At 44.3% G+C, this 24538-nt stretch overlaps 2 protein-coding genes across 2 annotated transcripts in view; both read right to left on the bottom strand.

Moving 5' to 3' along the window:
• The window catches only part of ATE1 (arginyltransferase 1), a 164816-nt gene extending 162192 nt beyond the window's left edge, over positions 1-2624 (bottom strand). Inside the window, exon 1 of the mRNA XM_090056727.1 lies at positions 2531-2624. Within this exon, the coding sequence (XP_089912853.1) occupies positions 2531-2558 (28 nt within the window). The 5' untranslated portion in view covers positions 2559-2624. The remainder of the gene's footprint in view (positions 1-2530) is intronic.
• NSMCE4A (NSE4A component of SMC5/6 complex) lies at positions 1303-23355 on the bottom strand. The gene is made up of 11 exons (XM_090056732.1): positions 23072-23355; positions 18506-18586; positions 17779-17909; positions 16437-16582; positions 14797-14896; positions 9589-9679; positions 5709-5803; positions 4748-4796; positions 3764-3855; positions 2531-2622; positions 1303-1540 (listed from the first exon to the last, which is right to left on the bottom strand). The coding sequence occupies exons 1-10, from the start codon at positions 23319-23321 to the stop codon at positions 2563-2565; spliced, it is 1095 nt and encodes a 364-aa protein (XP_089912858.1). The 5' UTR covers positions 23322-23355; the 3' UTR covers positions 1303-1540; positions 2531-2562.
• Between the last annotated feature and the right edge of the window lie 1183 nt (positions 23356-24538).

The following is a 24538-nucleotide window of genomic DNA, read 5'->3' as shown; positions in this document are numbered from 1 at the left end:
AGATGGGAGCTGGGTGGGAAGCAGGGACTCCATGGGCACAGGCCAATACTGGTGGGTGAGTGTGGGTACCCAGTGGCACCCAAGGTAGGGCCTGGCCTGGCCTAACAGCTCCACAGGGATGGGGACAGCCGCCCTGCCCATGAGGGGATGCCACCTGGCCAAGGCAGGACACCATGTTCAGGACACTCCTGGTTCTGGGGTTGGGCTCTCTGTGCACTGAGCACATTGTGAGTGGGGAAGAGCCACCCCCGGTAACAGGGCTTGGCTTCAAGAGCCCCCCAGGCCCTGGGAACACCTCTCGTGGGCAGCACTCAGGGCCAAGATGGCTGGGAACCTGCAGCACAGTGGTCCTGCACAGCACTGGCCCCAACCCCTGAAGGGGAGCTGCGGGGGGCAAGGCCAAGGCCACAGCAGCCACAGTGGTTGTTCCTGGGGGGTCCAGGGGTCTCCCACAGCTGGGCCCCCATACCAGAAGCAGCTCCACCCTGCTCATGCTGTGCCCAGCACGCAGGGAGGTCAAGCCTGGAGCACCCTGAGCCTAGCATCCAACCCCAGCCAGGCAGTGCAACAGCCCTGTGCAGCACCTGCCTAGGTCCTGGCCCAGCCCACCCACAGCTCCCCTCCAGGGGCTAGCCCAGGCCTCAGGGCACAGCCCAGAGACAGGGGGCAGGGTCAGAAGAACACAGACAGCATCTCTGCCTCTGTTCTCCTGACTTTGCCCCCGGTGCCAGCCGTGGTGCTGCCACCTGCAACTATTCCGGAGAGCCTAGAGCAGCAACTTAAACATTTTTTGTTTTAAACAGTTTCCTCTCACACCTCCTGGCATGCTGGAGAAAATGTCTCCGCATACCACTAATTGGCACACATGCCAGGGGTTGCATATCCTTGCTGTATATTCTCCATCACTAGAAGTTTTTAAGAGCAGGTTAGACAAGAAACTTGACAGGGACAGTTTAATCTGGAAAGAGCCCATCTTGAGCTGGATGACCTCCTAAGATTCCCTCCAGCCCTTTTCTTCTACGATTCCCTCATAAATTTGCACTTTCCTGTGGTGTATGATCTCTCCAGTCTTCTCTGATTCAGAAGCTCTGGAATCACAAATACATCTGAAGTCCCTCTCCGCACCCTTAAGGAGCTCCACTCCCCTGATTCCTCACTTTCACCATGATTACTACTAGATCATTGATAAGAATCACTGATAACTACAAACAGGACCTAATTTGTAATCATTATAAACCTTGTGTATTCCTGACCATTACAATATCCAGTATATTTCCTTTGTTATGAAAAGTTGAAAAAGAATTAGCAGACAATACAAAAGAACTTTATTACAGAATATCACAATAGGATGAAAGCACACTATGTTTTGTGACTGCTCCTACCACAGTAAGTGACACACACAAATAAAAAAAAGATATATTTTTTATATAAAAATTGTCATTTAAATTGTTTTCATCAAAATCAATTTAATCATACAATATATACATATAAAACTTATATTTGAAGTAAATATTTTAAAATCCTTTTTTCTTTAAGGCACCTGGAAGAGAGATATAAGAGTAAGACCGTTCAATATTTTCTATATCTCATTGCAGCACTGGATAAATGTATTCAAAATCAGAGTTTAAAAAAATTCTATAAATAGCCAAAAAAAGTTATTTGGGTGAATCTGATATCTTTTATTAGACCAAGTTAAGTAGTTGGAAACTACTAGGCAAGCTTTTGGGTTTAAAAACCCTTCATCAGTATCTTCAGGTTTAAAAACCCTTCATCCAGCATTCCATCCAGGAAGAGCACACACCAACTGCAGATGCTTCCTCAGCCCAACTAAGGGTTTTTAAACCCGAAAGCTTGCTAAGAAAATGTTTTCCAGCTATTTAAGTTGGTCTAATAAAAGATATCAGATTGTCTGCCTATGTCCTTAGACTAGCATGGCTACACCAACAACCTATACCCCTATAAATAGCCACACTGTTATAGCTTCTTTATTTTGAGACTCTTAAAAGTATGTCAATTTATTAACCTGAATGTCCCAGCAAATACTTTAAGCTGCTACTGCTTTTTAAAAAAAATCAGTAAATATACAAAGCTGCTAATCCTTGATCCTTCACAGCACTACGTTTTGCAATGCTTTGAAAGCCAAGTAACAAAAGTGCATCTACTTAGTCCACCAGCAAATGTGAAGACTTTAACTCTTAAATTAGATGAAAATTAGATGCAGAGAATTCTGATCCATAAGAACAAGATCACCAAAGCAGAGAGATAAATTCACAAGTTTTTGTACAGAACCCACCATTGCAGGCACTGTGGAGCAACTAGATTGGCTCACTTTAGTACTACTTCCCAGATATACTTGAAGCAAAAAAAAACAACAGAAAAGAAAACAAAAAACCCAACTGCCCTAAACAACCATCAAGTGTGCTAAGTGCTATATATAAGCCATAGCTAGCTTCTCTGCAAATCCTCCAAATATACAAACATGCACTGAGAAGGTTGTGACCTCTCCTAAATCAATTAAGTGAAAACTTACCGTAAGAATTAAGCAAGATCCATTTCATTGTCTTAGCTGTGAGTGGGAGGATCAATCATAGATTCTGTAATTTCAAATGTTTCAACAATATCCTGAGAAGGGAGAAAAAATATTAAAAACATCATTTTTAACATTATTGTCAAACAGCTATTTTAACATAACAGTAATATTTTCACCAGAAATAGAAGGGTTTCCGTTCTGCATATTAAGTCTTCTATGTGTACACTATGTAAGCAGCAAAGGATACAGAAAGATCCAAGAGGTATTCCTCCCTCTCTCCCCCACCCCCTAAAACAAAGGGAAAAAAAACCTTTTTGTTTGAGGTGTATTTAAAAGTTATATTTAAAAGTTAAAGATAGCAAGATCCTTTAGTTTAACACAACATTGCTGACCCTCATTATAATCCGGGCCGCTATGTTCTGTCCCCTCCATCCTCTGCAAAACAAATGTATAACAGCTATCAGTTAAAGGAATAATTGGCAGTGGTTTTCAGTCTTTTTACATTTGCATACCTATAAAAGATTTCAAATGGAGATGCAGGCCCCTTTGAATTGTACGTGTGGATATTCACATACTTTTGATTGATCATAGTCATCTTTTGATGACCACCTTAGACATTCTGCAGATTCCCAGGGGTCCATGGACCAGAGATTGAAAACCACCGAGCTGGGGAATATACAGCATAGCTGCCTGGGTACCAGCTCCAGCAGGCAGTTCATCTCATCACTTTATGTCGCAAATATTGTTGCTTCATGCTGTTTTCAAGACCCTGTTAGCTTTAAGGATTTTTATACAATCAAATCAAAGGGATGATGCATTCTAGTATCAGAAACATTCTCTTCATCCATAACTGAATGCCAGGAAGCTAGGTAGCAGTCTGGTCTAAGTGCCCATATCTACTTGGCCTTCATTTAGTTCAGTAATTGCAAATAATTTACAGTTAAACAACCTTAAAATTACTGGCACCCTGTCATATAAATGTAACAGGATGTCAATGGACTGGAATGAAGTCTCCATCCCATCTCTCACTGGGATCTTTCTTGCGTCTAGAAAGACAGACATGCTGATTGTAACTACTCATGTTACATGGCCCATAAATGATCTGAATTGATATCTTAATATACAACTAGTTATAAGGTGTACTACTCTGGTTTCACATAACAGAAGTGTACGGCTCTTCTGAGGCTCATTATAAATAAAAGAAAGAAGCCAAAGGCATTTTATCTAGTTTACCTTCCACTCTTGGTGGCTGAGAGAGATGATTGCCTGGTGCCGTACTTGAGCATTCGGGTCATTTCCTCTTCCTTCGTTGCTCTTGGAGGGCTCTGTTTAAAATGTTTTCAGAACTTACACTGTTAGAGACCTTTTAAAATGTTACAGTACACCTCAGGAACATAGAAAAGTACCAAATCAGATGAAATTAACTATTCAGTTAGGCAAGTATCTTGTCTCTGACAGAGGCCTGTACCAAACACTTCATTAGAAATGTACATGGACACCTGAACCCATCAGAAGGTGGTTGATTTACATCCTAAATCAAGGATATCAAACTCACCCCAGTCCATCCTCTTCCCTTAAAAGTCTATGACACCCATCTTTTTTTTAGGGTTCCTGCATTACACACTACACACTATCATTTAAATAGTTTTTTAAAATCTTTATTAATGTACTCCTCTCAACATTTTCTTCACCTGCTCAATTCCCATCTTTCTTGTTGTCCATCATCATATCCTTTCTGGTCACATTCCCTTGTTTTGTTTAGATACAGATAACTTTTTGGCTCAAATACAGTTTGAATACAGAGCCAATTAAAAGGTAACTCTAAGTCTTAAGATCACTTAGAGCCAATTAAAGGTAACTCTCATCTTAAGACCACTTCAATGGCTTGTGAGACATGTTCCATAAACTTATATACCTTGCTATTTAACTATTTTGGCTGAGGGGAAGAGAAGGAACATAAATTATAAGAAGGTAGCCATCCTACAAGTATTATTACACCAACATAACCTACAAAATGTCTCTTTTGTAGCCACATCACTTAGGGACTGATACAATGTCCACTGAAGGCAACTGGAATTTCACTAGGAAATTCAATGAGTACTGGTTCATCTTAAGTTCCATGTCTATTCTTCAAAATATCATCAATCCTCTAGAAATACAATTGTTTTGATGATATAACAGTAGGCTGTCTCTTTTAAAATGTTAATGTTATTTTACCTATTATTGGGAGTCTGTCCTGATCCAGCTTTATTCTTGCAAAGCCATCCTAGAATACAATACAATTTGTTTGACAATACAGAAACTGGATTTATTCAGTTAATTTAACACACTGAAATAGGAAATGAGTATTACAAATCAAATTTCTTCATATAGAATTATACAATACAGTCCCAGTGGAGTTGTATATGCACTAGAACACTGATTTTTTGCATGGTTAGTTTCCTTAGCCCCCTATACAGAGGAGAGTTTGAAGACTAATTAGGGGTATATTACCACAGCAAACAGCTGTGCAGGACCACTGAGGTACTCCAGCTGTTTGCTACAGCTTTTGCTTCAAAGAGCTCCACTTCTCTGAGCAGATGTGAAGGATTCCTAATGAGCTCCAGCTGAGTGGAGAAGTAGTGCCCTGTGACACAACAGCTGCAGGAAAAACAGCTGAGTGGATTGTCCATAATACAGAAACCTGCTAAGAATGAAAGAGAATATGAAGTCTGGATTCTACTATATATCCTTGTATCTAGAACCTTACTGACAATTTCATTAGCGGCTCCCACATTGTGTGCCAAGGTCAGTAAAGGAAATATTACATCAGGTTGGTCCCAAGGCCACTCTTCCAGGAACACAATTAATAACCTCACTTAAACCAAACACTTTCTTTATCCCCACCACCAATTATATACTTTAGCCATTTCTATCTATCTCATTTCCTATACTAACCCCCACCTTTTCCAGTTTAAGTAATATATTTCCCAGATGACATCAAATGCTTTGCTGGAGTCTCAGTGATTGATGTCAACTATATTCCCTTTTTTATTACAAAGTGAGTTAACTTATCGTAGAAAGGTATCAAGTTAGTTTGTACCAAAAGAATGATGCAATTAAAAAAAATATAAGAACCTGACTTAGTGATATCATTCCTGAATACAAGATAAAATTTCAAGAAGATATTGCTCCTTACCCTTATAATGAAGGACACGTGAAAGATGTTTTCCACAGTGCGTGCAAAAGAGTTTGGATCAATCACAAAATCAAAGAAGGAAATAGGTATTTCAGCTAGAGACATAAGAAAATAGTAGTTATCAAAAAACTGTTGATTATATATACAAGCTAACAGAGATTTGATCACATTTTTTTTCAAAAGTACATAATCCATGCAGGGCTTAAATCCCTAAAAGAGATAAATTATAAAACAGTTTTAATTTGAAAATACAACTAAATGTGCAATCTGATGATTTTATGACAGATATTTTCCCCCTCTTTCTACTACTCTCCCACACATGAATGGAAGTAAAGTTCAAATTGTTATGGTTTCATTCTAGTTGTTGTTGTCAAATGTTACAGTTTAAACAACAGTGTTCTCACTCCACAGGGATCACAAGTATCTTCTTGGATAAGAATGCTTTGTTTCTGTCGTTAACAATCTGCAATAGTCAATTTATTGAAGAATCGGTAATCCAGTATGGACTTTTTCCTGTCTTTATTTAGAGAACTCTGCTATTCTGGGACTTAATACCCTATGGAACAGAAAACACTCCCACTGGGGAATACGTGTGTACTGTTCTAGTCTAACAGTCATATATTATAATTATTTGCATACAACACTCACCTTTCCCCCTAAAATCAACCCTCCAAAATTGGGATGCTTACTTTCAGCAGGGAAGCTGACTTTATTCACCAGTAATTCACTGCATGGAGACACAGAAAAATAAAGACACCGTCCTGCAAGATGGCACACACTGCAGTGTTCTATATTCCCATTATCTTTGTTATGGGATAACACTTGCTAAAAATTTGTGTCCATTTGAGAACAGCTGTGAAAGGGTTAAACACTGAACTGCCCCCCCACACACACACACACACTACTTTCTGGAAGAGGCAGAGAAGCTGGTAGGCATTTTGCAGCTCAGTGTCTTCATGAAAAAGCCAACTCTAGGCCACGACGGGGGCAAGGGGGAAATTCTACTTTCTAAAAACATGGGGGCATGTGGTATGCGAGAAAATATGGTAAAGGTTTTTCATCATAGGTTATTCCAGGAAGATGGGCAGATGATTAACAACAACAATTATCATTATCACCATTATTATAGATCAGAAATGCCAAAATGGCATCCTTTTCTACAAATACAGTAATACATCATGAGCAGCCAGCATTCACAAACAGCATATTTACTCAATATGAAAAACACACATTTAGAATAAAATAAAAACAAAATTGCTCAACCCAACTAAAACAGACACCTGCTCCTGTTTTAAGATAGCCCAACAAACTGAATACAAGACAGAAAATACAAACAAGCAAAAAACAAAAACAGGAATAAGGAAAAAGACCAACCACAGTGACAGGCTACTAAGCAAACTGTCCAGGAACATCAAAATCTGGCAGGAAAAAAAATAAACATTCCTCTCTGTTTTGACAAACCCCAGGCTGCAAACCCTGAAAAAAGCCAACACCCCATGAATGCTACTTCATTTAGGAGGACTTTTAGTATATTCTAATGGCCAATAAATTCATGCCATTCCAGAGTAAAGTAAGAAAAGTGAATTCAGAACCTGAAGGGTCTCCATTTAACTCCAACATCAGCACTCCTGCTGACTGGACCTATGGAATGACAAGACCCAAGTTACTTATGGCTTTATAGGTCTGAACTGCGTCCCTAAACCATCACCACAGAATGGGCAGACAATGCAAATTACAAAGCACTTTTGTTACATGACAAGACACTTTCCTTAACAAGTAAGGAACTGAGACCTACATTGGACTCAATTTTGGAGTAAACTGAAGCTTCGGTAAAACATGTAACTCTAAACCTGTAGAGACTAAAGACTGGATTTAGAAAAGTGCACGAAAGAAAATCTTGCAACAGTCTATAAAAGCTGTAAAAACCAACCCTTGTTACTGATACTATATAAATTTCTAAAAATAAAATCCAATTTTATTTGACAAATCCAATACAACCTAAAATAAATCTGAATGTAAACTGATGGATCAAAACTTTCAGAGACTACTATAATCTTTGCCACATCCTGACTACCACCTTCATTTCTAGCCTATCCCAACCTGCTTAGTTTTAACCGACAGTCGTCTATGCTGTTTTCTACCCAACACAGACACATACTTATGCACAATGTCTGGGTCACACAAAACAGAGATCTAAAACTGAGCGTCACTAGTATATTCAAATTGCATTATTTTCTTGCTAACAGTTACATACATAAATCTAAAGAGACAAGTGATCAAATGGGACTGTAGAAAAAGCGTGTCCAGGGCTGAAAACCAATCACACAAATCTGCCTTCAGAGATTAAAAAAAAATTAAAACTGTTAAATGATCCCCCAATCTACTCTTATTTAAGTCTGAACAAGCAGCAATACTGCCTCAAAATCAACTGGAAAAAGGAAGTTGGCAGAGCTTAAATAGGAGAAAGGATCTCTTCTATGGACTAAGCAACAGGGATCATTGTCCAGTGCCATCATCCAGTGCAAAAAAGAACAGAAATCAAAGATATTTATACACTGTGAAAACTGTCATGCTACAACCATCTACGATTTTAACCAAAAGTAAAAAATTCAATATACAGTACTCCACTTAAATTGCAATAATTGCATAAATGCATAATTGCACAGCATATAGCTAGACCTAATTCATCACGCACTGTTTATATGGTAACAATACTGGATATCAGTTAAGTGCAAAATCGACTTAAATCCAACTCCACTGTCTAGTTTTTATCTTATTTGTACTATAGTTAACTGCACCAGAAACAATGAAGTAAAAGCAGCTGTCAAAGGACTTTCAGAAATCTTAAAAAGAAAGGAGGTAGTAGCCATGCATTTCCATTAAATTTCAAAGTTTCAGTTGCAGACCCCAAACTGAGGATTCAAAGCCATAAAGGAAGCCAGTCAGTTCCCAGGTTGTCACACCACTGACAACACTATAAAACAATCCCCATTAGGTACACAGTGCTATCAGCCTAATTGGACTATTAGAGAACTTGAATATAGAAAGGTGAGCCAGTCAGTTTCTAGACTGCTTATACGAGAAACATTAAGTTTAGATAAGAGTATATTCCAGGGAAAGGCATATAAAGTGCTGATGAACATGGACAAAAATTAAAAAAATAAAATAAAAACAGCACTTTACCGGAAGAGGAAGAGTGTTAATTCAACCCGGCTCCCCCCCCCATCTGTACAGATTAGGCACTTCAGCGGGTCTTTCTGGCACTTTTATCTAAACCCGATTCAGTCAGCTATTACATAAAATTGCCAAAAAGCCCCGCTGAAGTGCCCGTTCTATACAGATGTTGGGCAAATTGGGTCAAACTAACACAATGCCTCTCTGGGCACGCACTTTGGAAGCGTGGGGGGGGCGTACCGAGCTTAAAGTAAAGCGCTGTTTTTTGGGTTTTTTGATACCTGTAAGCGACCATAGGGTATATTCCAGTTCCAGGGTCATGCACTTAAACAGAGTACAATGCAGTCTGATAAATTAACAGACTGTCTACACAAAGCTGGTTTCTTAAACGCACACCACGAAAACCTCTTCAAGGCAAAGTGTCAGTTCTTCTTAAAGACAAGGACTTGTCAGTCTTTATCAGAACTGTGCTTTTCTTCTATTGGCCCTCACACATGAGAAAGAATATGGATCTTAAGCACAAGATACAGAAAAAAATTTCACGCCACCTTCACAAAAGGACTTTGGCCATTAGACCCTATTAGTTTTTCTGCTTCTATTGTAGCATCTTCTCCTAATTCCAAAACAAAAGGATCATTAAGTATCTCCTGGAGCATAAAACCTTCCTGCTTAATGTTACATTTAATTAAACTGCAGACATACTTACGATCATTGTTAAAATGAGTCTGCAACAATCCCAATATCCTCTCTACTTCTTTTTCTGTGGCTTCCTGATGAGACTCCTCCATTCTTTTCAACTGAAAAAGATCCCAAGAAGAGTATACCAATAGTATATAAAACATTGTTACAAAAGACTAGGAGTAAGAATGTTTCATCATAGACAAGTTTTTTTTTCAAGAAGTAACTGTTACTCTTTTGGATAGTTTATTACTTGCACAAACTAGGCTATCACATTACTTTCTAGGTAGTACATACTAAAAATTATAATGATCATTAACAGTCTAAAGCAGGCTTGTCCAACAGGCTCCCACCTGCCTGAACAGAAGCCCTGGCTGAACAGCAGTCTCAGAGCTCCCCTTCCTTCCACTGGCTTCTGGTGCATGTTCCCACCCCAGGAGATGGGGCAGCCTGGCACAGCACAGGTCAGCCCACTGTGCCAGGGAAGCCAGCAGTCCAAAGCATTCATGCAGCACATTGCCACAGAGGAGCCCACAGGGAGCTGAAGGCAAGGTGGGAGTGTGCCTGCACATGGTGCACACTGTGCAGCCCTTGGTGTTTCGGGTCATTGAACTTGTGACCCCGGCCACTTGGAAGTTGGAGATTCCTAACTAAATACAAACATAAAATTAATTGATATAACTGATGTTTCTGAAAAGAACATAATTATCTCCTTCTAGTACTAACCTTTTCACAACCATTTTTGTGCTGTTTTATTGGACTACTGCAAAGAGCTCTGTATGCAGCTATATTTAAAAACACTTAACATTTTCCCAACCTAACATTACCAATTGAGTAAGAAGCTGAGCTGTGTTGATTACAGAATATATATATATAATTTGCTTTTAAATGCAATCCAGAGTCTCAGGTTATTCAGGCTTTTGCACTATGGGGAAAGATTTCATAGATTTTCATAGTCATTAGGGCTGGAAGGGACCTCGGGAGATCATCGAGTCCAGCCCCCCCGCCCAAAGGGCAGGAAGTCAGCTGGGGTCATAGGATCCTAGCAAGATAAGCATCCAATTTACTCTTGAAGGTGTTCAATGTAGGTGCTTGAACCACCTCCGCTGGCAGACTGTTCCAGACCTTGGGGGCTCGGACAGGAAAGAAATTCTTCCTTATGTCCAGCCTGAAACGGTCTTGCAGGAGTTTCTGACCGTTCGACCTCGTCATCCCTTGGGGCGCTCTGGTGAACAGACGTTCCCCCAGATCCTGGTGGTCACCCCTGATAAACTTATAGGTGGCCATCAGATCACCCCTGAGCCTGCGCTTTTCCAGGCTAAAGAGCCCCATGGCTCTCAGCCTGTCATTGTAAGATCTGTTTTCCTGACCTCTGATTATGCGCGTGGCTCTCCTCTGGACTCTCTCAAGCTTCTCCACACCCTTTTTGAATTGTGGAGCCCAAAACTGGACGCAGTACTCCAGCTGCAGCCTCACCAAGGCCGAGTACAAGGGGAGAATGACGTCCCGGGATTTGCTCGAGAAGCATCTATGGATGCACGCCAGCATTTTGGTCACTTTACTAGCCGCAGCATCGCACTGCAGGCTCATGTTCATCTTGTGGTCAATGATGACCCCCAAGTCTTTCTTCTGTAGTGCTAACCAACGTAGCACTGCCAAGCCTATAAGGGTGCTGCAGGTTTTTCCTCCCAAGGTGGAGAACCTTGCATTTTTCGGTGTTAAACACCATGAGGTTCTCGTCTGCCCATTTGCTGAGCTTGTCCAGGTCAGCCTGGATCACCCGCCTATCTTCTGGCGTGGATGCTTTGCCCCAAAGTTTGGTGTCATCAGTGAACTTGGCCAGTCCACTCCTGACTCCAGTGTCCACATCATTAATGAAGGTGTTGAACAGGATGGGTCCCAGGACAGAGCCTTGAGGGACCCCACTGGTCACAGGGCACCATGATGAGTGACTGCCATCAATCACAACCCTCTGGGTCAGACCACGAAGCCAATTTCCCAGCCAGCGGATAGTGGTGGAGCCAAGGCCACAACTGGGCAGTTTGGCCAAGAGGTGATCATGGGATACCAGATCAAAAGCTTTTCTGAAGTCAAGATATATGACATATGGTGAACAAGTTAAGGGGCTGTGACTTGGATGACTGCACAGTCCGGTGGGTGGAGAATTGGCTGGAGGGTCGCACCCAGAGAGTTGTGGTGGATGGGTCGGTTTCGACCTGGAAGAGTGTGGGCAGTGGGGTCCCGCAGGGCTCGGTGCTTGGACCGATACTCTTTAATGTCTTCATCAGCGACTTGGACGAGGGGGTGAAATGTACTCTGTCCAAGTTTGCAGATGACACTAAGCTATGGGGCGAAGTGGACACGCCGGAGGGCAGGGAACAGCTGCAAGCAGACCTGGACAGGTTAGACAAGTGGGCAGAAAACAACAGAATGCAGTTCAACAAGGAGAAATGCAAAGTGCTGCATCTAGGGAGGAAAAATGTCCAGCACACCTACAGCCTAGGAAATGACCTGCTGGGTGGCACGGAAGTGGAAAGGGATCTTGGAGTCCTAGTGGACTCCAAGATGAACATGAGTCGGCAGTGTGACGAAACCATCAGAAAAGCCAATGGCACTTTATCGTGCATCAGCAGATGCATGACAAATAGGTCCAAGGAGGTGATACTTCTCCTCTATCGGGCGCTGGTCAGACCGCAGCTGGAGTACTGCGTGCAATTCTGGGCGCCGCACTTCAAGAAAGATGCGGATAACCTGGAGAGGGTCCAGAGAAGGGCCACTCGTATGGTTAAGGGCCTGCAGGCCAAGCCCTATGAGGAGAGATTAGAGAAATTGGACCTTTTCAGCCTCCGCAAGAGAAGGTTGAGAGGCGACCTGGTGGCTGCCTATAAGTTCGTCAGGGGGGCACAGAAGGGAATTGGTGAGTATTTATTCACCAAGGCGCCCCCGGGGGTTACAAGAAATAATGGCCACAAGCTGGAGGAGAGCAGATTTAGATTAGATATTAGGAGGAACTTCTTCACAGTTCGAGTGGCCAAGGTCTGGAACGGGCTCCCAAGGGAGGTGGTGCTCTCCCCTACCCTGGGGGTATTCAAGAGAAGGTTAGATGTGTATCTAGCTGGGGTAATGTAGGCCCGGCACTCTTTCCTGCTTATGCAGGGGGTCGGACTCGATGATCTATTGAGGTCCCTTCCGACCCTAGCATCTATGAATCTATGAATCTATGACATCAATCTCTTCTCCCTTGTCCAGGTCATAGGTCACCTGGTCATAGAAGGAAATGAGATTGGTCAAACAAGACCTACCCGCAACAAACCCGTGCTGGCTGTCCCTTAGGATGTTAGCCTGGGCCAGTCCCTCAAGGATGGCCTCCTTAATAAACTTTTCTAAGATCTTCCCCAGGATAGAAGTCAGGCTAATGGGCCTGTAGTTAACCGGATCCACTCTCCTCCCTTTCTTGAAGATCGGCACCACATTGGCCTTCTTCCAGTCTTCGGGCACTACACCAGAGCGCCAGGAGTTTTCAAAGATCCGTGCCAGGGGCTGGGCTATGACGCTCACCAGCTCCTTGAGTACCCTGGGGTGCAGGTTGTCAGGGCCAGCTGACTTGAAGGTATCCAGCTTCTCAAGGTGTTCCTTCACGAGGTCAGCATTGATGGAGGGTAGGGGATCCCCCTCACCCAGATTTCCCTGTCCCATAGCAGGCATGGGCATCCCGTGTGACTGATGAAAGACTGACGCAAAGTACCTATTTAATAGGTTGGCTTTTTCCTGGGCGTCAGTTGTCAGTTGCCCCATCTGGTTTAGCAGGGGTCCAACACTGCCCTTGCTTTTCCTCCGGCTCCCCACATATCTGAAAAAGGACTTTTTGTTGTCCTTGATGCCTGAAGCTAGTTGGAGTTCAGTTGCAGCCTTGGCTTTCCTGGTTTGGTCCCTGCAGGACCGGACCAGAGCGGAGTAATCCTCCTTGGAGGTGAATCCCATCCTCCATCCTTTGTAGGCTTTCCTTTTTAGCCGCAGGAGGTCCGCTGGGTCCCTGGAGAGCCAGGAGGGCTGCTGTGCCTTCTTGCTGCCTTTCCTCCGTGTTGGAATAGATTTAGCTTGTGCACTGAGGATCGCTTCCTTGAGAAGCAACCACTCTTCTTGAACTCCCAACTCCCTGTGGTCATGGTCCCTGAGGGCCTGACTGACTAGCCTCTTGAGCTTGTCAAAGTCGGCTTTTCTGAAGTCAAGGACTTCTCTGTTGCTGACTGACTTGCCAGCTTTATGGCGGATGGTGAAGGTGATCAGCTCGTGGTCGCTGTCACCCAGCTTCCCATCAATCACTAGGTCGCCGATTAGGTCATCCCCCGTAGCCAGTACCAGGTCAAGCAGCGCTTTGCCTCTCGTTGGCCCATAGACTTCTTGAGTCAGGTAGAGGTCATCCACGCACGAGAGAAAGCTTTGCGGCCGCTCAGATTTAGCTGAGTGATCTTCCCACGAGATGTCTGGGTAACTGAAGTCACCCATGACAACCAAGGTCCTGGAGCAAGCGGCCTCACTCAGTTCCCGGGCGAACTCCTGGTCAAGCTCGGGACTTTGAGTGAGAGGTCTGTAGTAGACTCCCACCGTTGTGTCCCCTGTGCCGAATTCCCCACGAATTTTTACCCAGAGGGTCTCTAGCTGTCCATGCCGGTCGCCAACATCAGCTTGCAGGGACATGTAGCTTTCCTTCACATAGAGAGCTACACCCCCGCCCCTTTTGTCAACACGATCCCTCCTGTATAGGGTATAGCCCTCTATACCCGTGGTCCAGTCATGGGTGGAGTCCCATCAGGTCTCCGTTATCCCAGTGACATCATATTTCTTTGCACTGAGCAGGAGGACCAAATGTAGGCAGAATGCTATTTGAGAAAGCTATTAGCTACCTAAGTCTATTTGGATCTGGCCCTTCTGAATTTAAAAAATAAAGCTTACCTTGGTCATTTATTTTTCTTAAGAATAATGTTTGCTTATACACTTCCACCTGAAATCTACAGTGAATCACACTGAACAGAAAAATAGATCATTTGGTAAAAAATGAGTCTGTTGATATTTTCACCTCATATAAAATTACCATCAAGATGAATCAAGAGACCAATCCTTAAATCATAATCCTTCTCTAATACAGTTAACCAGAACAGAATAAGAGGTAACATGGGCAAATAAAAATAACGTAGTATGCTACCAAAAACTATGATTAAAATATTAATTTACAAACCTGGGCAGGCATGGTACTTCTTTCTTTTCTCCCCGTTTTCATTTTCTGCCTCTCAATCCGTTGCTTGGGTACAGGAGGATCAGCACTGAAAGATCCTAACCTACTCCAAACAGAAAGGCAGCTTTTACAGTATGCACTAGAAAAGTTGTTCAATGTTTTTTCTGAGTAAAAGTGGATTTAATTACAAGGAACCATATTTTGAAACAAAAAAACATTCAAAATAGGACACAATATATCCAGTGGACAGAGGATGTAGAACTTTTCCTTTCACAAGGTTCAAATTTGGGCCAACTCAGTAGGTAACAAAGCATGCAAAATTTTCGCTCCATCCTCCAGGATTTGGATATTTACAAAATAACAGCATTAAGGAACCATAGCTGGAGCCAGGAATATGTAGTTCTTTTCTTAAAATGAGGACTAACACAAGTACAGCTGTTTTTACATATACGTTTTAGTGTGCGTATGCGCACACACACATATATATACATGTTATCAACATTCACATCATAAACACTTCAAGTTACTTAAAACCTCAAAAGTAGAGAGGAATCCAAATCAGACTTTTACTCACTCAACTATCCTTGATCATTTTTTACATATTTAAAAAACGCTATGTCCAAAATTTAGGGCCTTACATTTTAAAAATATAAACATTAATCTGAGATAATGGTGGCACACAAAGTATGTTATCTTTCATAACATACTACTAATAATTTATTATTATCCAATGTAGTCATCAGACCATATAGTAAAAATGGTTAAATTAAACACGTCATCCTACCTGAAATGATACTGGTTAGGAAAAAAGATGCATTAGCAGGGACAGGATGACTACACAGATCTTCTTCCTCTCTTTTTAAGATTTGATTAAATTAGGCCCAGCTTACCCTATGGCAGTTCCTACATGAAGTTTAAGTTTGGGGTCTGCACAACCATAGGTCATTTGACAAATGCCAGAAGACAGCACCTCCAGAAGATGGGATGACCATTCACAGAGAGAAAACATCAGGAAGGCTCATCCACAATAGAGCTAGGACATTGGCAGCATAAGGAAGCTTGCCAATATTCAGGTTGTTTCCTCTGAAGGAGCTGGGAAAAGGAGAAGGTCTTCAGAAGCAATCCAGCTACAGAACGCTAGAATGGACTACACTGGCCTCAGGAAGACATATTAAAGCAGACCAACAGCAAGAGGTAAAGAGGCCAATGCGTGGAGCTCATAATATTCACAACCTTAAATGACCAGGCAAGGCCTTAGGAAGAAAAGCTGGCTCCTGTACTACACGTCTGGTTGCATCTGCCCAAATGAAGAAACTGTCACCTGGCATTCCAGCAGAGGAATATAAATACTGTTTATTTAACGTCAAATGCTTAATAAATCAAATACAGATCAATGGGGGTGAGCATCATATAATACTTCAGTGCATAGGATGTGTGTAAGGAGAGAAAGCTGCACTGCCATGCTAGAAAAAAAGCCTGCTCTGAACTTCAATCTCCAAATGAGACTTCTGCATTCATCCCTATACTCCAATACAATGCACTACCTAAAGGCTGATGAACCAGCTCTCAAAGGAATTTATCCTTAATATAAGATCATGTGCTGCATCAAAATACACATGAAGATTTTCCTCGAGTAGGCTTACATGTAATGAAAAGAAGGAGCTCTTCTGAAGTATGTTTCTGCTTCTGCTCCCAGTTTATACCAGGCATCATTAGGTAAATATCCACCAGCACTGCCTTCTTCATCACAGTCGTTATCTTCTATACGATTCAGGCCCATGAATGTTAGCTAAAAGAGACAACAAAAGCTACTGAAAAACATTTAAGTTTCACTTACAGCAGTATCAATGAATATTCATTCTTAAGATTGAGCATCTATCATGACCATCCTGCTGGATCAATGCTGAGTTTTAGAATACTGCACAAAAGAAATCTCTTTGTTTTCTTATAATTAGAGTAACGAGTGAAAATGGATGGGTAGACTCATGAGTCATTGAACTACAGAATCATACTATGTAAAACGTTACTAAAACAAAAAGCATTTAGATACTTCTATCTAAATTAACCTAACAAAAAAAATCAAATACAAACTAAACTGGCCTCCTTCTAGAGGTAGCAACAGAAGAAAATCCTACATTCACCATTCCAACACCTGTATACAATTACTTGCTACAGTTGTGGTTCAGTGGTAGAATCCTTGTCTGCCACACAAGAAACCTGGTCCAATTCCCAGATGTATATAGAACTACGGCCACTGAAACACCGACCGTGCAGACTCAGTCTGACCTCTGGATTCTGTCTCAGTGGTCTAAAGGGGTGGATGGAACGCTTGGGCACTCTATTCCTCTGTACACCTGCCTGAATAGGCTTCTGTCAAAGGTCCCGTGACCTGTCACCCATACACCATCCAAAGGGATCCAAAAGGATCAATGGTTGCCTATTTTGTTTGCATAGAATTTTTTTTAATATCTTCACATGCCTATACATTAAATGGCAGTTCAAATGACAAAGAGTATATGATAAATTGGAAAAAAGAGACACACAAAGTAGCACCTATTCCTTTCTATCTAGCACTAAAAGCCAGTCATTTAAACACTCCTGAAAAGAATCTCATTTAGGAAAACAGGATTGGAAAAAAATGATTCTCTCATAAATTAGCATTTGATGCAGTAAAATCATGATCCTGTAATGAAGTCCAAGTAAGCCCCCCATTTGGAGGCTACATTTGTAATGTTACATGTTCACTCATTAAACCTATAAATACATAATGTAAAGTGAAAGATAATTACTATGTCTTTATAAAAAATTTATGAGAAAAATCTATCCTGCTTGGAGGAAAATTGAGTGAAGAAATTAATAAACATTAAGTTTCACTGGAAAAGTATAATTTGATCTGAAATCCGTAAAGCTTTTTTCTTTTATATCTCTATTACAAATAGAACAGTTCCCTGCTACATTACAACAAGCTAGCAGCTTCGAACTTACCAAGTCTTCAGCAAAAGCTGGCGAGTCAAACGCTGTCATATCAGAGTGCAGTTCATTTGCTTTCTCCTTTCCTAGGTTTGATGCCAAAACCAGAAACTGAGCATCCAGTGCAGCCTCCCTTGCCTGGGAAACTGTTATGGAAGAAGACAACAAACGTGCATTAGCAATATGTGATTACATAGATGTAAAAGTGCACACTACCCATAAAACCCACTTAAGCATGCTTTAAATGTAATGCTTAGTAGATTCAGTTGCACAACTCATACATTTCAGATAATTCACTGATTTAATTCATTTGACAATTCAGCAAAAAGTAACATCCCCTAGTAACAGAAAACTTGCAAAATTGGGAAGCCATATATAATGCAAAGTTGAATTTTCTTCCTTTACATTTTTGCTCCCTAAAAATACATTATCTTGAAACTTTATTCAATGGCCTTTTGCCATTACACTATTTTCATTCATGGTGCACTGCAGAACCTAAATAAAGAAATAAGGGTCATTTATTAAACCAAATCATCTTTTGCAAGTATAAAATTAAAATTCCAATCTATCCCATTCAGACAGTTCCATTTTCTGTACAATTTATTCAAGAGTTGTAGGTTTTGTGATGCAGAGTATTGGGCCTCAATTTGATACCCATATCATTTTTTCATTCCATATATCATCTACATTGTTTTGATGGTCAAGGAAAAATTTCTAGAAAGAGCTAAAGGTAAAGTCTCACCTCCGGTGAACAATTTATTGGCTTCCTCCAGAGCTTCTGTCAATTTATTGCTTTTTGAATTCAGCATAGCTTCACGATTTTCTGAGAGGAAAATTAGTCAGATCTTTACTTACTACATAGAACACTGGCAACAAAAAGAAGATACTTAAGTAATCATTTATGTGGATCTTGTTCTTATGAACATTTGTACACACGCTTAAAATTAAGTGTGCATCCCACTGATTTATAGGGCACTCCTCAGACTTAAAGTATACAAAGAGGTATTTGTGGATCAATACTGTAGCACCTATAACCAATACATTTCATATTATGCACACTATTACTGTAAAATGAACTTTCCTGAAAAGCTCCAATTGATAAAATGTGACTAAAGGGTGAGTAAAAACATACATCTTTCCCCCCAAACACTAATATGACTACATAACCACTCTATTTCCTGCAGTTGGAACTCTAAAAAAAGACCTCCCAATTTACTAGATCTTTGAATAGATCTACACCAAGTAGTTACACACCATTTACTGATGGCTCTAAAATTTTTAACAAGGATTATATCAGAGGATTAACTGGATTTTGTGAATTTCAGGCAAGACCAATGATGCATACTATTTCATCTATTAAACATTTCCATAAAAACACGCATGGCTGTTGATTTCTGAAGATCACCATGTTAGGATAAACACAACACGTCAAATGAACAAAGACACACGAGGAGGATCCACGTGCCCGATTCAAAGTGTCAAATGATTTGACTAAATTAGGGGTGCACTGTTAAAGATCATTTTGGTGGATACCAGTGGCCAATTATTAACCAGCCATGTCAGCTGATACCGATCCCATAGCCGATATGCAGCCTGGCAAAATGGAGAGCAACTCCTTGCTGGTACTGTGGGGGAGAAGGGGCATGGGGAGGCCAGACTGAAGCCCCCTGCTGCTGTGTACACCCCTGGAGGAGGCACGGGGGGCATGTGACCCCCCAGATTTGTGTGTGGGGCAAGAGTGGGCTGCCCCTATGGGCTCATGGGCTACGCTAGCCTCTTCCCAGCAGGGGGCTGGGCTGGGGTGAGGTGGGGCAGGTGCTGGGAGGGGGAACTACAGCAAACTTTGGGGTGGCTATAGCCCACCCTGTAGCTGCCCCTCCCAGCGCCACCCCTGCCTACCCTGAGCACAGCTTTGGCCCACCCCCACTACCCTGAAGAGACTGGAGCAGCCCTTGGCCCCGAGCCTGCAGCAAGCAGCCCGCTCTCGCCCCACACACATCCAGGGGGCACATGTCACTCATTCCTGCCCATCCCACTCCCTTCCTCACTGTGGAAGCCTCAATTTGCGCACTCCCCCTACGACCCTTCCCTCCCCCACACTCATTTCCCCCCACAGACTTACCAGCCAGATGCTGCTCTCCAAGCTGCTGGACTGCATTCCTGGCCACATGCATGATGCAGCTGCACACATGCACATAGCATTTATGGGGGACATTATCAGTTACACCGGCCAAAAAAAGCCAATTACATTAATTTTCCTTTTATCAATGCCAATCTGATACACGACTGATATATCAGTGGTGCACCTCTACTTTAAATTCTTGATAAGGTTCCAGACACTATCATCTTTTTTGGCAACTGGCTCAGTTACTCCAAAAATGTTGTGATCCTCTTCAAAACTGCTAAGTACAGCAAGAATCACAATGAGGCCCTTTAAAAGAAGAGGGGAAGTTGCCACTGGTGGGGACATCAACTAAGTCTGGGGGACAACTAAAGGGAAAACAGGGATGGGAGTTATCACAAGTTTAAAACAAGTGCTAAAAGGATGGACGCAGAGCAGAGCACAACAGACAGTGCCCACTTGCCCTCAAACGAGTTCAACAAGACAGTGGATACTGCCCAGTGAATCTCTGCCCAGAGTTCCCAAGGGACCTTCCTGGTCAGGTATATCCTGGGTCTTGGTGGAGCCACAGACAGGGAGTACGTAAATAAAAAAAGGTGCAGGGAAGTAGGAAAGCCAGAGCCTCAACAGCAGGCTCTGGAGGAGGCAGTAAACGGGCTGCAGCCTGGTAAACTCCAGACAGATGTGCACCATGGTGTCTCTCTGCTCACACAAAGTTAAGGCATCACAAGTGTTTGTGAAGTGTACCATATATATATGCCTGTGGCAATGGCTCCATGGAGGAGCTGCCAGCTGAGGTTCCTGATGGTCCATGGGCTCAGGGTAGACCATGGGCTCATACACCAGGGACTGCGTGACACAGGGGACTGGGCCAGATGGATGCACTGCAGGGGTGGACAAAATACAGCCTGCAGGCCACATCCAGACCACCAGCTGATTCTATCCAGCCCACAGGTAGACAGTGGCTTCAGCTCTGGCTTCTGCTGGCACTGCAGAGGGCATGAAGCAAATCCCACCAACCCAGCACCACACAGCAAGCTGCACCTGGGCATGCTGCACTTGGGAACCAGCAGCTCCAGCTCTCGCTTCCGCTGGTGCTGAGGGACACTGAGCAGAAGCAGTCCTGCGCACCCACCCAGCTCCACAAGGCAGGCCCTGGGTGAGCTGCACTTGGGCCCTGGCACCCCTGCTCAGGCTGGGCCAGCAGCACTCTGCCTACCTGCAGCTTGAAACTGGAAGAAGCCGCCTTAGTTGCTAGGACCAGGGTTTGAAATACAGGGAGGCTCAAGAAGGCTGAGCTCCTCCATAAGAGATGAGAGCCCCCTTGGCCTGCCCCACACCTTTCTAAACAGCTCCGGTGGTGGCGACTCCTTATAGCTGCCACCGCCACAGACCCCATCAAGAGTCGGAGTTTAATTCAAGCCCCTAACTAGGACCATGCAGTGGGCACTCTGCACCCGTACCCAGAGGTGATGGAATTTCCCTGGCGCTTCCCAGCATGTGAAGCACTAATCATGATCCCAGTCCCCACTCTCACCTTACCCCATGGAGCAGCCAAGCCAACCCAGCCACCTGCCACCTCCCAGAGGCACCCAGCGTAGCTCCCATCCCATCCCATCCCATCTACCAAGGTGAGGCTGCCCACAGCACCCTGGGCCTGAGGCTCCTCTTGAAGGAAGGTGGGTGCAGACAGCAGGCCCTGGAGGAAAGCTGGGACAGGCTGGAGGGGACTGCTGGGTTTCCCAGGCTTTGTGGGGGCAAGCGCGGATGGGAAGGGTTGGGGGCAGGTGGCTCTTAAGGGGTATGTCGGGGTGCACAGGCTGTGGCAGAAGTTCCCCTGAGATCTGGGAGGGGCTGGGCAGCGGCAGGGCTCTGCTGAGGCGGCGGCGTGTGTCCTGCTGCCTGCTCTCAGGTCCCTGGGGACAGAGACTTTATGCCGAGCTGTTACACAACTGCCCCTCCACACCCCTCAGCACAAAAATGCCTTTTTGAAGTACAAGTAAAAACCATTATACCAGGTGTTTGATTCTTAACCCTCTAACCTTTTCTCTCTCTCGTTTGTTCAAGTGACACCTTCAGCACTGGCTTCCTACGTGTGGCCCTCAGCAGTGCACAGGCCTCCTTAGCACCGAACAGCAGCCCTCACCTTCTGTCCTATCACACCCGCCCCTTCCCAGGCCAGTGCTGTCTGGTGTATGATAGCCATCCCAAAGGGATGTATGATAAATACACATGCATATACATATATGTGTATGTTTGTGTAGATGTATGTGTGTGTATTCTTCATTTGAAGACAAGCAGCCGTACGAAAGGGCTCATGGCAAACCCCAAAGTAGTTCCAGGCTCCCCGAGAGCGACTTGGGTTCTGCATCTATTCACTGCCTCCACCGTCATCGTGTGTTTTGAGCACTTCGCATATTATTGGCCACACATCACAAGAGGGTTGAGATTATTGTACGAATGCAATCACTGTATTGTTTTGTAAGACAGACTGCATTCGTACAATAATCTCAACCCTCTGGGCTGTGTAGCTTGCTGTGTGGTGCTGTGGTGTACAATAATCACGTACTATTGTACAGAACAATATGACTGCATTCGTACAGTAATCTCAACCCTCGTGTGATGCGTGACCAATAACATGCAAAGTGCTCAAAACACACAATGACGGTGGAGGCAGTGAATAGATGCAGAACCCAAGTCGCTCTCGGGGAGCCTGGACCCACTCTGGGGTCTGCTGTGAGCCCTTTCGTATGGCTGCTTGCCTTCAGATGGAGAATACACACACGTGCACACAAACACACACACATATGTATACGTGTGTGTGTATTAAATATATGTGTATACATATATACATATATAATATATATACACGTGTGTGTGTATTATACATGTGTGTATTATATATGTGTGTAATACATAACACACACACACAAAAAATACACACACATATACATATTTGTGTGTGTATTATATATATATATATTTTTTTTTATTTTGTGAACAGAGAAATCCTTCAGTTTCGACAGCTCATGTCTCACTTGCTACAGCGAGCATACCGTGTCATGTAAAGACGACTAATTTACACTTATTTTCATTTTTTTCCCCGGGCACGACCGTTTCCCAGCAACCACCATCCCCAGGCGCGGCCCACGAGGCCACTTCCCGGGAGGCCCCGGCCCCGCTCACGCTGCACGGTGTTGATGAGCTCGCGGTACTGGTGCCGGATGAGCCGGCGGCTGCTGTCATCGCCATTGGGGCTCGCCACCCGCTGCCGCTCGGGCTCCTCGTCGCCATCCTCGTCTCCGCCGCCGGGGCCCAGACCGCCGTTGCGGGATGTGGAGGGCCGCGCGGGGCGGCCGCGGCCGGAGCCGGAGCCGGAGCCGGAGCCCGCGGCACGGCCCATGCCAGCCTCACCGCTCCCTGCTGCCTCCGCCATGACCCTGCCCCTCCCCCGCCAGGGCGTCTCCCAGGCAACCGCGCCGTCAAGAGCCTCCCGACCGCAGCGGGCGAGGGCCAGCGCGCCCCCTGCCGGCCGGAGGCTGGGTGCAGCGCGACGGGGGTCCCTATGCCCCTTCCCCGTGCGTGCAGCCCGCACCAGCCAGCAGGGCAGCCCCACTGCAGCGGGAGCCTGGATTTCCCCCCTTCCATCCTGCCTCTAAAGAAAGCGCGCTTGGAGGAGTGCCAGCCCCGCAGGATGGCCCTGGAGCCTCCAGCAATTGGATATCAATCTCCAGGAGACTCCTGAGTCACCCGGGGGTTGCATGGTAGAGCATTCATTAAATGCTGAATCCGATTTATTAGGGTAACTATATTTCCGGGATCAGAAAAGAAGACATTTGGTGGGGGGGGTATATAATTGGGGGTGGGGGGTTAACATGGGCAGCTGGTGCCTCCTAAGTCTGGGGGGACACCGTATTTTTTTGGGGGGGTCCTCCAGCAGCTGATAGCTGAGCCAATGGCAAAACCAGAAGTGCACTTCCAGTTTCGCGGCTGGCTCAGGGGGTGCACAAGCACCCGCGTGCACCCCCTATGCGTCACCAATTGGTATTAATATGCCCGGGCTGGCCTCAGCCACTCACTCCTAAGCCCATATACCCCAGCCCGGCGGGTGCCCCTCACTCCCAATCCCCTGCCCCCTCCCTCCCACCCTGCCCCGCACTGGTGGTGCCCTTTACTACCAACCCAGAGACCCCTGTCCCACCAGCCCTGCTGCCCGTGCAGCTCCTGCGCACACGCACGCTTGCCGGGCCTGCATGCAGAGCTCGTGACCTCCGACAGCCAATTGGCTTGCCCGCTGCTCACAGCCCCAAGCATCCAAGCTGCTGCTGCCCAGGAAAAGCAGAGGCAAAGCAAAAACCCAGACGTGCTCACATTTTAAAAACCCACCTGGACACTAGGACAGGGGGCCAAAAAAGAGGATGTGTCTGGGAAAACCGGGATGTATGGTAACCCTCGTCAGGAGGCAGCAGGTCTCCTTCCTTGCTCTGGTAACCCAACACTCCTCATGTGGAAGGATGATGGAGAATGCCGGTGCAGACGTTACCACTCCTCCATCTCCCATCCTGTGAGCCCTGGATCAGGCAGGCCCATTCTTGCTAAGAGGCCTGAGAATGCATATGGGGGGTTTCAGTGGAGCCTGTCCCTGGCCTGGGG

Source organism: Crocodylus siamensis, chromosome 7 (genome assembly GCF_052110815.1).
Source record: "Crocodylus siamensis isolate JL-2025a chromosome 7, ASM5211081v1, whole genome shotgun sequence".
Lineage (NCBI taxonomy): Eukaryota > Metazoa > Chordata > Crocodylia > Crocodylidae > Crocodylus > Crocodylus siamensis.
This window is presented reverse-complemented; position numbering and strand designations above follow the sequence as displayed.